The sequence below is a fragment of the Pieris napi genome, chromosome 1 (genome assembly GCF_905475465.1).
Source record: "Pieris napi chromosome 1, ilPieNapi1.2, whole genome shotgun sequence".
In the NCBI taxonomy this organism is placed as follows: domain Eukaryota; kingdom Metazoa; phylum Arthropoda; class Insecta; order Lepidoptera; family Pieridae; genus Pieris; species Pieris napi.
Window position 1 is genome coordinate 5462033 of NC_062234.1, and position 16718 is coordinate 5478750.

Below are 16718 nucleotides of genomic sequence, written 5' to 3' on the forward strand. Positions count from 1 at the left end.
TGTTAAGTTTAATCAATCTTTTTAACAGCACAACTTATTGCAAGAATTCATGTACTAAAACTGCGTTATTTTCCCCTTTTAATTCCATCTTAGATAAACGCTAAGGTCACTTTACGGTCCATTATTTTATTGTCCAAGAAAATGTTCAGTCTACGAAGCGTGAAGAAAATGAAAACGTTGGCGTTTTAATGAATATAAAAATGCTCAATTCAGTGTACATTATTGGATTACGGGCGAACGTAATTAAGAGTGGTATCAGTTTGGAAGTTTAATTAAAGCCACTCGTTTACCTGGCCGGTTGTTTGTACGGGCTGCTGAGCGATCGGCCTAAATAGATTGTCAAAGCACCCTACATTGGAGGCCGCTCGTCGGCGGAAGGCCAGACGAGAGCTTTGTCAATAAGGAACGACGTTTGAGGTCAAGCCTTCTTGAATACGCGACGTCTTGATTAAATTATGCGCACCTCAGACGGACATTTTGCTGTTTTATGAATTTCAAAGATTCTGCGTTTTTTATTCAAAGCGTTCAAAGGTTTTTGTTTATTGTAGATATTCCCAGCTTTTTTTTGTTTAGTTTTCGGTTTTAATATTTCATTGCTTTTTCAGAAACTTTTGTGTATCAAATTCCTATTGAAGAGTTCAATACCTCGTGTATTCGATCGTTCATTCAGACTTAGTGTCAACGTGTATGATTAACATTATTGAATAAGAAATTGAATCCCGCTTAAAGTTTTCAAAAACTAATGATATCAATACACTAAGCTGTATAATTGTCTACTTATTACTTAATTTTTACAGTGAGGAACGATTTAATCTTGCAACAAATTGGCTGAGAGTTCGAATGCCATTTAATGAGCTCTATTTGAGTCGCTCGTTAGGTGACATGAACTAAGCCTAATTGTACGTCAACGAGTGTTCTTTGTTATGTTAAAATTACTGCTCTATAAAATAGGTACTTATTTATTTCCAAAATTATCAAAAAAAGTGTTTGTGCTACAATGTTATGGATCTTGTAACGGTACTCAGAGAGGTTAACCATTAATAAAACCAAATAGTTATTCAATTTTAATAGGTTTAAATCCAAAGCTAATTAATGTCTTCCACTTTTCTATTAAAATTTAGTTTTTAAATTATAGGCTTTTATTTTCATTCGTTCTGTTATAACTACATTATATTCGTTCTGTTATAGCTATAATACGGATTAAGGGTATAACAGTTCGTTCGTAATACTATCCTTAATCAATTATAAAAGGCAATTTAATGATGACTGCTACTGTTACTGAGTACGGCGTTAGATTGTTAAAGTTATCATCTATAAAAAGTAATTTTCGAGATAAAATTTTTTAAAACCAAAATTTAACTAAAGAGATAAACTGCTAACTTTTATGGTAAATCCTTTATATCAGTGGTAATAAAAATCTTGTTTTTCTGAGTCATAATAACAATGAAAATACGAATGACTGTAATAAAAAAATAATAATAATAAATTGAATACTGCTAGTTTTGTCAACTTATAAAATGGTATATTTGCCGGAAGTGTGAATAGCATGTGTATAAAATAACAACACTCGACACGACCCGAATGAAGACCCAACTCGAAAAGTCCGCTATTACACCGGAAAATGGAAACTAAATCTTTCCTCGTAAACCTTTCAACCTTTTGATATCGGGAGTATAAATCACTAATTGGCATTTCTTTGAAACTTCTTCTTTTTATTCTTCTCACTAAAATTTTGATTAAAATATAGATTTTTTTAATTATGTACTTAATTTTTATTGGTTATTTCTTTTGTTCGATTTGATTAATAATAAATACATTCATTAATTATGTTAAATATTTAGAAAGAAAGCTGTTTCTAATATGATGTAAGATAAAAACTAAATTGTTTTTAACATGACATTTATTTATGTTATTTAACCGATCGTAAACTATGTACAAAGAACGGTTCGGTGTCCCTTGTTAGACAATTTCTTTTAAGGATAAATTTGAGTACATTCCTCGATTTATCCTATTCGATTACCAAAAAAGGCATACAATTGTCAATTGTAAAGGGTACAATAATACAGGAATAATGCGAAAAGACAGGCTGATAATAATATATATATTTTTCCTTTCAGTACAAATACAAAAAGTTTACAGTACGCATAAAATATCCACGCCATAATATAATATTGAGGGCGTTATTAATAATAAAATCATGTGTTTATTTTGTGTACCCAATTGATAGAACAAAATAAAGATAAAATCAAATTTAACGTGAAGATTGGTTTTTATCAAAAATTATTCTTAACAGAAATAATAAAATAAGTACCTATTACAAACAACAATGTTTTATGTCATTGATGTTAAACAATTCAAGTTCTTTTTTTACTTTTCTTTTTAAGTGTTGTTTAAATTTCTTTTAAACAACAAGAAGATAAGTAAGTGATGGACGCGGAATTTTACATATACCAAATTCACGTTAATATGCCACATGCACTCATTTAAGCATAATATTAAATGGCTTTATGTCAACTTGTGGCAATCTCAGGCTGACCACAATTGCTGATAAGCGCTTGAAACGTTTATATTCATTAAACAAGTTTTATTGAAATTAATGAATTTTGTATAAGATTTGTTTGTGTAATTTTATGTGAATTTTAGTACAATCGAATCGTGTTATACCTGTTTATAGTAAATTCTTCCATTTATTGTGCTATAAACTAAGATTATATGCTCTTTTTTATCTTTGCAACAATAACAAAAATATTCATTTTTTTATAGGATGAGATCGAGGACAGACCACGCGCAGCTACCTTTCTCAGTTCTCTTGCGGACTACTCCAACACTATACCCACGGCATCCGCAGCTGATGCCGATGCACCAAAACCAGCTCCCCCAGCGCGGATGGGCACTCTCATCGGTGTCTACCTACCTTGTATTCAGAATATCTTCGGCGTTATCCTATTCATCCGTCTTACCTGGGTTGTTGGCACAGCTGGAGCTGCTCAAGGCTTTCTAATTGTTCTCATTTGCTGCTGCGCGGTAAGTAATTCTATAATAATCTTTTGAGTTGAAGTTTTCGAGAACTCAAAAGTAATGATACGATTTTTGTAGACTATGTTAACGGCTATATCGATGTCTGCAATTGCAACGAACGGTGTTGTACCTGCGGGTGGTTCCTACTTTATGATCGGACGATCTTTGGGCCCGGAATGTGGAGGTGCAGTTGGTATGCTGTTCTATATTGGGACAACACTTGCTGCATCCATGTATATCGTTGGTGCTGTTGAAATTGTATTGGTACGCATATAAGATTAAAAAATACTCCGTATTTTTGCAACCTCTAATTTTAGTTTTATTCATTTTTTCTAACAAAAATTTCGTATGGCTAATGGTAGGCAAGACTTATCAGAAACAAATTAATGTACAATATAAACTACGGCTTCCTGATTTTGACAGTGTTTGATTCTCTCACAATTAAAATATCGTCGCGAGGCTTTGCAGTAAAACTACAATAGACGCATGTGAATAATCTATTGATTAATTAACTAGACTTCACGGCCAATGAAGCCCTTATTCGCATCCGCATTAAGTTATGACACAATTAACTAATGTTGCATGAAGGTGGTAAACTATAAACCTATTAATTTAATTTTTAATAAAGTACTACCTATACTGAAACGGAGACTTCTTTATCGAACCTTTTTCTTCTAGACATACATGGCACCGTGGCTGTCGATATTTGGAGATTTTACTAAAGACCCTCAAGCAATGTTTAATAACTTTCGAGTGTATGGAACGGGACTACTTTTGATTATGGGATTGATTGTCTTTGTGGGAGTAAAGTTTGTGAATAAATTTGCTACGATAGCCCTCGCTTGCGTAATCCTGTCAATATCAGCCGTTTACGCCGGAATTTTTGTTAACTTTAACGGGAACGACAAGCTGCAGTGAGTTATATTACCTTTTAACTATTATTAAAACTCCTAATATTATTACTACATTTTTTTTTTTTAATATATTTTTCAGAATGTGCGTACTAGGTAAACGATTATTGAAGGACATACATATCAGCAACTGTACTAAAAGTCCTGGCGGTGAATTAGAGCAAATATTCTGTCCTAATAATACTTGCGATCCTTACTACCAAATCCATGAAGTCAGTATTGTTCAGGGCATTAAGGTAAGAAAAAATACACAATATATTTGCAAATCCCGCTTTTTATCCCGAAAGAGTATTCAACCAAATATATAGTATAGACCAAATGAACCATAATCCTTGCTTGTTACGATCCTGCCGTCTGCCTTCCTTTTCCACTCATATAGCATTCGTCATATACACTAAACAATGAAAATAATATTAACGGGTTTATATTGTATGTGTTCCATAGGGTCTGGCAAGCGGAGTCTTTTTCGATAATTTATATGATTCGTTTCTCTCACTTGGACAATACATAGCTTACGGAAAAGATCCCGAAGACATTGAACAAATGGAGCGTCCAACATTTAATCAAGTATTTGCAGATATTACGACTACTTTCCCTATACTAATCGGAATATTCTTTCCTTCTGTCACTGGTAAATAAAATAAATTAAAATTATTATATGGCTATTATTAACTACTTTAAGCTGAGTTGTTACACATTTATTTTTACAGGAATAATGGCTGGTTCAAATCGTTCCGGAGATTTAGCAGATGCTCAAAAAAGTATACCAATAGGAACAATATGCGCTATTTTGACAACATCACTGGTATATTTATCGTCCGTCTTGTTATTTGCTGGAACCGTGGACAATTTATTACTTCGTGACAAGTAAGAATATACAGTCATTTTTTCTGTTTATTATAGGTGTCTTTATGTTTATATCCTTGCACGTAACCAGTATTAGCACTTGCGTCCTCTCTTCCAGATTTCCCTTTTCCTTTGCCTTGCTTATCGAATCTTTCCTTATGACTTCCGGTGTATTTAGAAACATCCGTTAATCGGGAAACTATATTTGAAGCATCAGTTTTCGTAGCATTAGATGTTCCAGGAATTGCACTTGTAGATAATTTAGAAATTATCTCCTCGTGATTCTTCAATTTAGATTCTTTGCAAAGGCTATCGATGAAGGTCATGAATTGCTTAAAATTTATTGTTTTTGATTTAAATCTTTGAAATATTATGGCTGTATCTGTAGTAGACACTTTTTTTCCATCAATAATCCCCGCTTCTTTCAGCCACTTGTCTATGTTAGTTAATGTTATTGTTGTACCATCACTTTTTGAATTACCAAACTTCGCATATCCCTTAAAAACTTCTTCCAGCACAAGTTGCTTATTGAGATTGTCTACCATAATTTATTTTTATTAATATTTTAGTTATAACAAAAAAAACTAATACCTATATTCTACAAATGTAACATTATTAAGAACAAGCCTTCTAGATTTCATAACTATCAATCAGTTTGTTTTACAATAAAATATTTTTTTTAGATTTGGCCAGTCTATTGGTGGTAAACTGGTTGTAGCTAACATGGCCTGGCCCAATCAGTGGGTGATACTAATTGGATCCTTCCTCTCAACGCTTGGAGCTGGTCTACAATCTCTCACTGGAGCTCCCCGGTTACTCCAAGCCATTGCCAAAGATGAAATTATACCATTCCTAGCACCTTTTGCTGTATCATCGAGTCGAGGCGAACCCACACGGTACTTATGTTAAACTTAAAAGCATTTTAAACATAAAAAGAAAGTAGCCGAATCTTTGAAATTATTTTATTATGTAACATATCATTATTTATTAATAAAATTGGGACAGGAAAAGGCCGGAGCAAATAAAAAATCTATACCACACACACATCCACACAAATAAAAAATCTATACCACTCACACCTATATTTTTTCAGAGCTCTTCTTCTAACGATGCTTCTATGTGAATTTGGTATACTGCTTGGAGACGTGGATATTTTGGCACCTTTACTATCTATGTTTTTCTTGATGTGCTACGGATTCGTAAATCTGGCATGTGCTCTCCAGACATTAATGAAAACTGCAAACTGGCGACCCAGATTCAAATACTATCATTGGTAATTGAATTTATAATTAATAGATATTAAATAAAGCATTCGTGAAAAATAAAATATTTTATACACAAATTGTATTTATTTTTAGGTCACTATCAATTGCTGGTTTGATTTTATGCATTTCAATTATGTTTATGACTTCATGGTTCTACGCACTCATTGCTATGGGATTAGCGGGAGTAGTATACAAATATATTGAATATCGAGGGTAAGTGTTAAAATTATTGAAAAGCTGTAGGCTACTTAAATTTTATTACAGTTTAAGATGACTCTACTTCTTATTCGATACTTTCGCATTACTTACACATTCTATAGTCACGAGACAATATGAAATCGCATAATTAAAAGTGTATTCAATTTGCAATGTACAATAAAATAATAAATAAGTTTTAAACATCTGAATTAATTTGAATCATTTTTTTCTTCCTTTTAGTGCTGAGAAAGAATGGGGCGATGGTCTTCGGGGACTCGCACTATCCGCTGCTCGGTATTCTTTACTACGTCTTGAGGAAGGGCCTCCACACACGAAAAATTGGCGTCCACAAGTACTGGTTCTTGCTAAACTGAATGAGGATCTTAACCCGAAATACCGAAAGATGCTTGCATTCGCGAGTCAATTGAAAGCTGGTAAGCAATATGAATACAAAAATAAAGTTAAAACTGAACTTTGACTTAGATTCTACCCTCATTTAGTTTTATAATCAATAAAAATAAGTATAACCCGAATAAACATCTAATGACAAACAACTTAACCAATTTGTTAAAGACACTAGTGTTTAAGATACAGGCTAGGCCTAGTTTAAACGCTAGTGCACATATCATTATTTTATGTACGAGGTTAACCAAAATTAATAGTGAGAACACAACGATTCGTTGCATATTGTATGTTTATAACCTTAGAAATTATATTTAATGATATATTTTAGTTTATGTTAAGTTTAGTTATTTATTTCAATGTATATTATTTTATTATTATTAGTTTATGTTTATATTTAATTTTAATGTACTAATTGATATCCATATTCGATACTTGTATGCAAATGAGTATGTAAATCGCAAATTCTTTACGCGCTAACATGACTAATATGAGCGTTTTACCTTAGAATGTAAGTACAAAATGTAATTGTTTTTTCGTCAAATAAAGTGATTTTTTTTTAATAATAATAAATTGAATTATTTAAATAAAAATATTTAATAATAATAAAAACACATTTTTAATTTGTTTCAGGCAAAGGTTTAACAGTATGCGTATCGGTCCTTGGTGGTGACTTCAACCGACGAGCTGGAGAGGCTTCGACGGCTAAGCAGAATCTGCGTAAATGCATGGAAGAAGAGAAAGTTAAAGGTTTCACCGATGTGCTCGTAGCTAATAGCATTGCTGACGGACTAAGTCATTTGTAAGTACACTCAATAAAATAATACAGCTACTGGTATTATGATATACAAAAGAGTTTAAACTTAGCTGATAGCTGTTCCCTTGCATATATTTTATTTATTTATTTACACTTCGTTGCAAATAAAAGAAACACAATACATAAAAATTATAAAGGATGTAACGGGCAGCCTTATCGCTAATAAGCGATCTCTTCCAGGCAACCCTAGTTAAGAGAAAAACTAAAAAAAAAAGAAACATGATACGTGCGAGAAGTGCAGAATCCTTAATCTAAAGTAATAAAAAAAAAATTAATAACAAACTAAAAACTTAAAAGCTAATCTTACAAATACATGAACAGCGAATAGTGATGTAAAAGGAAACATAAGAATTATACAAGTCACGATTGATGAGGATAGGATAAGTTACATAAAAAAAAATACTCGTAAATAAAATCTTAAATAATTCCTTTTCTTTCAGCGTCCAAACTACTGGTTTAGGAGGCTTGAAGCCCAATACAGTAATTGTTGGTTGGCCGTACGGCTGGCGACAGTCTGAAGATGATCGCACTTGGCATGTCTTCCTGCACACTGTCCGAGCCGTCACATCTGCAAGAATGGCCATGCTTGTACCTAAAGGCATCAACTTCTTTCCTGATTCAACTGAAAAGGTGAATTTGATTTTAAGATAAGCTATATATTTGGCAGCATTTTTTAACATGAATCTGAATTGTTGCTTACATTAAAACTTTGTTAACCAAACAATTAACCCAATGTATCATATATTTGTAGATATCTGGGAACATCGATATCTGGTGGATAGTTCACGACGGCGGCATGTTGATGTTGTTGCCTTTCTTACTCAAACAACACCGTACGTGGAAAAACTGTAAAATGCGTATTTTCACTGTAGCGCAAATGGAGGATAACTCGATTCAAATGAAAAAAGACCTTAAAATGTTCCTGTATCAACTACGATTAGAAGCTGAAGTCGAAGTTGTGGAAATGGTAAGCAGATAACTTGGAGCTAGAAATACTAGATTTAATTTACTTTATACTACTTACTACATACATGAGACACGTCTTTTAAAAACATTCGAATAGTATTAGAAGTCGAAAACTCAAATGATGTCCTATATCCATTTGTGATTGTAACTATAACTTAGTGCACTTAATAAGTTAGAAACAAATTGCAGACTGACAGCGACATTTCCGCCTACACATACGAACGAACATTAATGATGGAACAACGAAACCAGATGCTGCGCGAACTAAGACTAAACAAGAAGGAGACTATGGGAATGGTAATTATTACTCAAATAGTTAAAATTGTATCCTCACTAGCACTAAGCTAACCTGTAATGTTGTCCATATCACTTGACACTTGCTATATATAAGTATGAATGTGTTTGTATTAATATAATAATGAATTATTCTGTCGCTGCTAACACAGATGCAAAATTTGGTGGACTATCGTGAACAAACCGCTGAGGAAAAGTTACCTCTGGTAAAATACCCAACCCTTACGTCCACTTCTTTTTAAATATCATTAATACCCATCTTAGTTTCTATTTTTGTCGATTTTCGATTTTACCTTAAGACTCGATGTGTAAAAATATTCCAAATGCTTGTAACATAATAGTTAGATCATCAACGTACGACGCTATCCGTCTTGTGAGTGATTGCACATTAATCGTAACCAACATTCATTTAGCATTTTCATGTTTATAAAATTATATTTATTTATATAGCAAAGCACAGACTGCTTTTGATGTTAAGCTTTTTGTATACATATATTGTATTTTCTTCACTGTTAATATGTATATATATTTGTTAAATATACTTTGCTATTCATACTTTATAGATTTTAGAATATTAAACATGTTAACTGGAGTCTCCGAAATTTACGCGAGTTATTCAGATGCAGGTTTTGGTCTTATCTTTATATAGCATGGTTAAATTCAGTATGTAATATTCCTATTAGATGTGCTTGTATTAGATAGTAATTAAATTGTTTACATGTGGAATTACGTGGATTATATTTACGCAGGTACAAGCCATAGTTGACCATCACCACGCAGATATTAAGACGGCAAGCAAAGTACGATTTGCAGATCCAGGCAGCGAACCGAATCTGAACGATGCACCATCCCCTCCTTTAGCTGACAGTGACGAAAAGGAACACGATGACAAGGTGATTAATGCTTTGTCGTGTTACTACCGAAATATACGCTTTATAAGAATATAGCTTTATAAGGTTTTGTAATTCAATTTACAAAGCATTTTTCACACAACATTATATACCCACCCATAATTTAAAAAAGTGGCAATTGGTGAAAAAATTGGGTGAAACGTATAAAATCTAATGATTTGCGTATAAAATTTAGTGCTTAAACGACCAACTTTATCAAAATTGTGTTATCAAGACACTTGTTAAGTTGTTAACTTTATTTAATATCATCATCAATCAATGCAGCATGCTTAATACTGTGTGTACAAAGCAGATTTTAATTTAATAATTTGCCACTGCTGCAAAGCGTATTTTAATGTGGCTTTCATTTTTATTTGAATAAATATATAATAATTCGCTTCACAGCGTTCAGATAACTATTATCCTTACAAAATAGATGATATAAACTATTATCTATTTCGTAAGAAACTAATGTTAATGTTGTAAATGCAGAGAGTATTAATAAATTTGTTCTTGTTTGCATTCACATCGTTACCACTGTTATTGCAAGCCTGCACAGTTTATTATTCATCAGTTTTATTTTAATCATCAACATAATATAGCGGGTCCTAGCGAATTTACACACGGTGGTCATATGTTTGGTCATTCACTTTATAGTTCACTTTTCTTTGTTTCATTTCACATAGTAGAATGAATGTTTTGATGTTCGTAGACAGCTATCGATTTGCAATTTAAATAATATATGACATCCCGTGTTTCATTCGCCTTGAATCTATTATGTGCAACTCCGCGGCGCTCGACGAATCAAACCGATGAATTGTTGAAATGGACCAACAATAGGACGACTTTCGAAGTAGTTTGTTGCACATAATTGATTCAATGTGGGACTCGTCTGCTGAAAACTCACAGTGTGAGGGAGCTCCATCGCCACCTCCGGACGCTGAAAAGAAAGATGGCAACGCTAATGGTGACGCGCTCAACCCTAAACCTAATTTGACCAGTATTACACCGTAAGTTTTGTACTTTTTACTACCGCTAATCAAAACATTACAACTTATTACGGAAATCTTTCGCCATAGTCAGTATCGCACCAGCGGTGCAGTCAGTGACTAATGGATAGGTCTACTCTTGGTTAGGTCTAAATTAGTTTGACTAAGTGCATTCTAAAATAAAATAATTTCCAATTATTTAATTTCTTATTCTATAAATCAAAACTCTTAATATTAATTTTGTATATGAATCATATTGGCACAATGCACGACATTGACCAAAACTTATCAATTTATACTATAATAATACTAATTGTTTTCCTAAGGGGCGTACTTTTACTAACAGTAGTTTATAAAGGTGCCTCAAAAACGCATGAATATGAATAAAATATAACAATTCGTTAAAAATTTCAGTGATGAGGGTACAGTTCGACGCATGCACACAGCGGTAAAATTAAACGAAGTTATCGTGTCTCGATCCCATGACGCACAATTAGTCATACTTAACCTGCCTGGTCCTCCTCGTGACACCAAACTTGAAAGGGAATCAAACTGTAAGTCATTTTAATTTATTCCATAACTTCTGTTACCTACAATAAATAGCTCAAATAAATGTACATAATAGCCTACAGAAAAAAAGAGGTTTTATCTGTCATCCCTGCAATATAAGCTTTAAAATAAATAAATCAGTGGCGCTACAACCTCTGTAGGTCTGGCCCTCAAATTTCTGAATCTGTTTGATGATCATTTTCCAATTAGGTGTAGGTGTAGGCAAGTAGGTGATCAGCCTAATGTGCCTGACACACGCCGTTGACTTTTTGGGTCTAAGACATGTCGGTTTCATCACGATGTTTTCCTTCACCGTTTGAGCGAATGTTAAGTGCGCTCATAGAAAGAAAGTCCATTGGTACACAGCCGGAAATCGAACTTACGACTTAGGGATTCGAGTCGCACGCTCTCAATATAAGCTATAATTGTCCAACATTTATTTAAGACTATTGGAGATTTTAACATTCCATAACATATCTATCTCTATCCATATATATCTACTACACTGTCCTGATAAAAACGGTTGTATGTTAAATGTATTAAATACTATTTTTTTTATAATTTACAGATATGGAGTTCCTAGAAGTGTTAACTGAGGGATTAGAAAAGGTTTTAATGGTACGTGGCGGCGGTCGGGAGGTGATCACCATATACTCGTGAATATGTTGCCTTCTGATATGTATTTCGAAAAGGCAATATGACACATTTCGTGCGTTTTTAGATACTTCACGAAATGACTTCAAAATAACGTATTATATTCCTTAATGATTGAATTATTTAACTTTACAAAAAATTGTAAAATCAGCATTTTGCAGAATTTATTTGATTCTCATTTCATTTAAAATATACCGCAATTGAACGTGTAAGTTTTGTTACATGGATTTGTTATTAAGTTTATTGAGTGTTGTGTATTTTCTGTCTGAGTGTAGGAAATTTAAGTAAATTATATTAAATTGAATTACTTATTCTAACGAGGAGCCTTACTTAGATCTAGTTCTAAGTTGGTTTTGTTATAGTCTAGCGAGTAGCGATACATTTGTTACAGATATGCCATATCGTTTTTAATTTTACGATTGTTATACTATCCTTCGACTTTATTTTTTCTATCGATTTTAAGAATAGCTATTTATAGATTTAGAATTTACAATCTTATGAATTCTGTATTTAATGTAAATACTAATTCTGTTCTTAAGACGTCTGCTCAACTTTAAAATAACGTTTGGACTGAGAATAACATTTTATTTATCCAGTGAAAACAAGAAAAAGATTGGACTAATCAATCTAGTCATTTTAAGGCTGGTTCCAATATTCACGAACTAGGTACATTAATAAGAAACTAACATATAATATTTTGGAACAGATAAATTAACTGGCTTTTCTTCAACAGCTAAAGTGACTACTTAAATGATAATACATTTTTATTGTAAAATCAAACCTTAGCCAAAAATATTGGCCTACAAAAGGCTATATTTGCTTATTAGAACTATCTGCCAGCCGTAAAGACAGTACTTAATTGTATTATGACTAAGAAAAAAAAAGCTATATATTATTGTTTTAATGCTATTGGCAGATAGATTTATAACGAATTAAAAAATTATTATATGCAAAGTTTTACTTGAAAATTTACGCAGGTCTCTTTACCTTTAGATGGCAACACGTAACTATATTGTTTGACTCATAAACTTTTTGCGCACATTCGCGTAGTTAGAAGATTTCTTACTGTGATCGTTTATATACTGTTTTGTCATTTTGTAAGATTAATTCATTGTGGCAGAATATCTTCTAGTTTTAAGCAGAAATAGAATAGCCTAAGATAACTGGATTATATAATAATCTTAAATGTATTTTTCTCTAGGTTATCTATTAGTAAAAGTACCTAAACTATACCTAAAAGTAATATTATTAAACTCTACCTTCAGAGATATCAATAACATTCCAAAACTTTTCTAAGTATATTTGAGATAACTTAAAAGAAGAAGTACCTTGTACAAACATTTATGGCTTCTAAGATAAGCATAGTTACTCTTCATAGACTAGTATTCAGTATTCTGAGGTATGTTCCTCAGAAACTTTTAAGTCAAAATGGCAAACAACTGCCAGTAGCATCGCAGTTAACTTACCAATAAGAAAGAGTTGGATAAAATTAAAAAACGTCAATTTATTTACTATAACATTTACTTAGTTAATCATTCTTATGTGCAAAGAGCGTTAGATGACTGCCAAACTAAGTATTGATGTTGTAAAAAATATAGAAAATAAGATTATAATTTTAAGAAATATTGGTTGACATTTGGAGATTCTAGTTGATTAGATTCAAGCAAATATTAGATGTGTAAGGATGATGCATGATATCACTTTTTGTAGAAATCATACTCATAGAATGATAATAAGGTAAATAGTTATTCCTATCTTTATTAGTGTTCTTATAGAGATCACAAAACAAACATCTTCAGGACGAGTTATATTACGTTTTCGATCTACTTACTTTAAAATTCTGTTTCAGAAGCCTTATTTCCGTGAATTCATCAAAACTATTTGTACTATTTTTTAAAGCTGATAAATAAAATAGACGATAATTTATCGTTATATACACAAAAATTTATATGTATAACTTAAAGATGTGACATAATTTTCAAAATCTACTTGGCGTACCAACCTTTTGTTCTCCAATATTAGCAAAGTCTACGAAGCGGCTATAGCCTTTATGACGCATTTTGCCTTTAGATAGTTATAAAAGAAAACATAATAATGTAATTATTTAAAAATTCTAATTTAAAAAAATACCTTAATCAAATTAAGTACCTAAAGTAGGTGTATGCTATTCTATTTAATTACTAAAACACATAATTATTTTACTTCGAGTAAAATAAATTATCACTAAGTGATTTTTTCCGAAAATAAAAATTCAAATAATTTTATGAAAATGTTTGTAAATTGACAAAAATATAATATACAATAGTTTATTTTAAACTAAAGAGCTTATGAATGAAATTTCCTAAATACTACTTCCTTCAAACTTTTATCACGCAAAGCAAAATAATAAATAGAGATATTTACGAAGGAATGCTAATAAAATTTATTGTTTAGGTAAGCAAGAGTATAGTACAGTACCTACCTACGCATGTTATCCCATAAATGACATCTTACGTTTAAAATGTTGATTATTATTGCTGCATAATTCAACACAAATTTAGTTAGGTAAACATTTATTTCGTATTGATTTTTGCGACCATTATAGTATCTTCAAGTATAGGTATATCATCAACCAACAACGCATTCTGCTGTTAATTCGAACTTCGCTTTAAGGCATCGATTATTAAGTGTGCCAAATGTTAAATTTTCATTGCATTCAATTAACTTTTATGCTTATAGGTACCTGACATACCGTAGAAAATGTAAATATTGTGTAGAATTTAGCACAATGTGGTAATTTAACGGTATTTATCAGAAAAAATATTTTATATTTAGTTCTGTTCAACATGTTTTTTTAATAATACGCATGTTTTAATACTGAAGACGTCACGGTTACAGGATCTGAATTATTAAAAGCACAATGCCATCACAAACGGTTTTCAGTGCTATAATGAAATGAAAGTAAGGTGTTACTAAAAGAAATTCATAATTTAGACGTGTTTAAGTAGGTAATAGTTACTAAGTCATCTGTTTATTGTACCTATTCTGTGAACTGTATTGTTAAATAAAAATTCCCTAATTAGATTGAAGGCTGTGAGCCGACTTGATCAATGATCGATCAAGCTAGAGCCGCTGTGATACAACATATGGCTATAAAAATACAATTCGTACTTTATATTATTTCTGTTATCACCTTCAACAATAACTAATAAAATTGCAATTGCTGTAAGTACCTACTCGGAAACGTAAACATTCTAATTCGATTGTACCTATGTTATTCACGTATAAAATTTGCTTTCATGGCCCTTAAGTAGTTTCTTTACGCAATCTTGATTAGAAATATTTTCACCATACCTAACCAACTGATTAAATAAGCGTAGGTATTTAAAGACGGGCCGTGCCTACTCATGGATGTTAGGTCACCGATTCTATATTCTGAAAAATAACCCTAGGTATATATGTCACCGTAAAATTGTAAACACCGTTAGATTGTAATCTATCTCGCGAGATTATAAACTGTCGAAAGATTGTGAACCTTAACGAACTGCTTACAAATTAACGTATTATTATTCGGTAGTTATATGAAATTGTTGGAAAGTAAAATTAATCTGTAATTGACCAAAGAAGTTTGAATGATAACTAAGTTAGTGTAGTACAATCTACCGAATAATAATACGTTAAATTGTAAGCTGTAAGCTGAGGTTCACAATCTTTCGACAGTTTATAATCTCGCGAGATAGATTACAATCTAACGGTGTTTACAATTTTACGTTAACATATATGCCAATGGGTATATGGTGTTGTTTTGTAGTTTGAACATTCGTATTATTCGTTATGCCATATTTTGATACTGCGTTATTTTTATTTTATATAGATTCTGTTATTCTACAATATTTTTAAACTATTAAGAAAATTAATAATTAGTGTCTAAAGTGTGAAAATCTATTTCCACTGGTAAGCTAAGAAATTATTAAAAATACCTTTTCAAATAATAACTCTAGCAAATTAGATTGATTCAGTGATTACATTCTAAAATAAGGAAATGTTATAAATATAATAAAGTAATTAAATTTATTTCTTAGTTTTATTATAATCTCCTTAATCCTTATACTTCTTGCCTTCCCATATCCACAGTATAGTGGTTAAACACTTAGTTAACTAAAGTTGTTATACTCAGATCCTGGATTTGAATCAATGGGAAACATATAATTGCGGTAACGATCTTAAAATCGGTCCCCCGAATCTGATGATACTGATTAAGCAGCAGTCTCGGGGCACCTAGATTGGAACACCTCCAAGTAATTTTTGCTGCCGGAAATGCGTCTAAGTATTTTTTAAAAAAAATTAAAGTTTTGTGAAATGTATTGAAATTTGTAAACAATCCGCCCTTTTCTACCTTTCTATTGGTTATAAGAGATGTGACATTCTCGGTAAATTAATCGATTGTTTTTTAGCACGAAAAATCGATGAATAAAAATAATCGATTTGCTGCTGGGTCGTGGTAATTTTCTAAGTGTTTAATTTATAGACATATTTAATTGCTTTAATATTAATATACTAATCTAACCTAACCGAACAATAATAGATTTTTTAGACAGCTCCGACGCTACGGGAAATGCAGCCCCTCCACGGTGTTCCAATAAAGGTGCCCCGAGACTCCTGCATAATCAATATCATCAGATTCGGGGGACCGATTTTAAGATCCAACCCATTAAGAGTTTTAAGGGTTTCAAGTCAAATCTGTAATTTTTCAAATTATGTAACACTACTGTATAACTCTATATATATATTAAAAGTGTTATATGTTATAGTGTACCTGCAGACTGCAATAACGGGATTTGCGTTGTTAGAAGATAGGGTCACATCCATATAACCGATTAAAGGATTTAAAAAACTTACAAGACTCACAAAATATATTTATTTATAATACCTTATAAAAT

At 31.8% G+C, this 16718-nt stretch overlaps 1 protein-coding gene across 9 annotated transcripts in view; it reads left to right on the forward strand.

The window, feature by feature from the left end:
* The window catches only part of LOC125052500 (solute carrier family 12 member 4), a 178655-nt gene extending 166279 nt beyond the window's left edge, over positions 1–12376 (forward strand). For 7 of the 9 annotated variants that reach the window (XM_047653392.1, XM_047653406.1, XM_047653400.1 and 4 more), the window contains 19 exons: positions 2764–3024; positions 3097–3282; positions 3697–3932; positions 4012–4165; positions 4374–4560; positions 4640–4796; positions 5459–5671; positions 5869–6048; positions 6134–6253; positions 6479–6672; positions 7274–7442; positions 7898–8087; positions 8209–8424; positions 8613–8720; positions 8870–8923; positions 9467–9610; positions 10448–10617; positions 11011–11150; positions 11714–12376. In XM_047653392.1, coding sequence (XP_047509348.1) covers positions 2764–3024; positions 3097–3282; positions 3697–3932; positions 4012–4165; positions 4374–4560; positions 4640–4796; positions 5459–5671; positions 5869–6048; positions 6134–6253; positions 6479–6672; positions 7274–7442; positions 7898–8087; positions 8209–8424; positions 8613–8720; positions 8870–8923; positions 9467–9610; positions 10448–10617; positions 11011–11150; positions 11714–11805 — 3171 coding nt within the window. In that variant the 3' untranslated portion in view covers positions 11806–12376. The remainder of the gene's footprint in view (positions 1–2763; positions 3025–3096; positions 3283–3696; positions 3933–4011; positions 4166–4373; positions 4561–4639; positions 4797–5458; positions 5672–5868; positions 6049–6133; positions 6254–6478; positions 6673–7273; positions 7443–7897; positions 8088–8208; positions 8425–8612; positions 8721–8869; positions 8924–9466; positions 9611–10447; positions 10618–11010; positions 11151–11713) is intronic. The other 2 variants (XM_047653448.1, XM_047653440.1) reach the window with 2 other exon arrangements.
* Positions 12377–16718: the final 4342 nt, after the last annotated feature.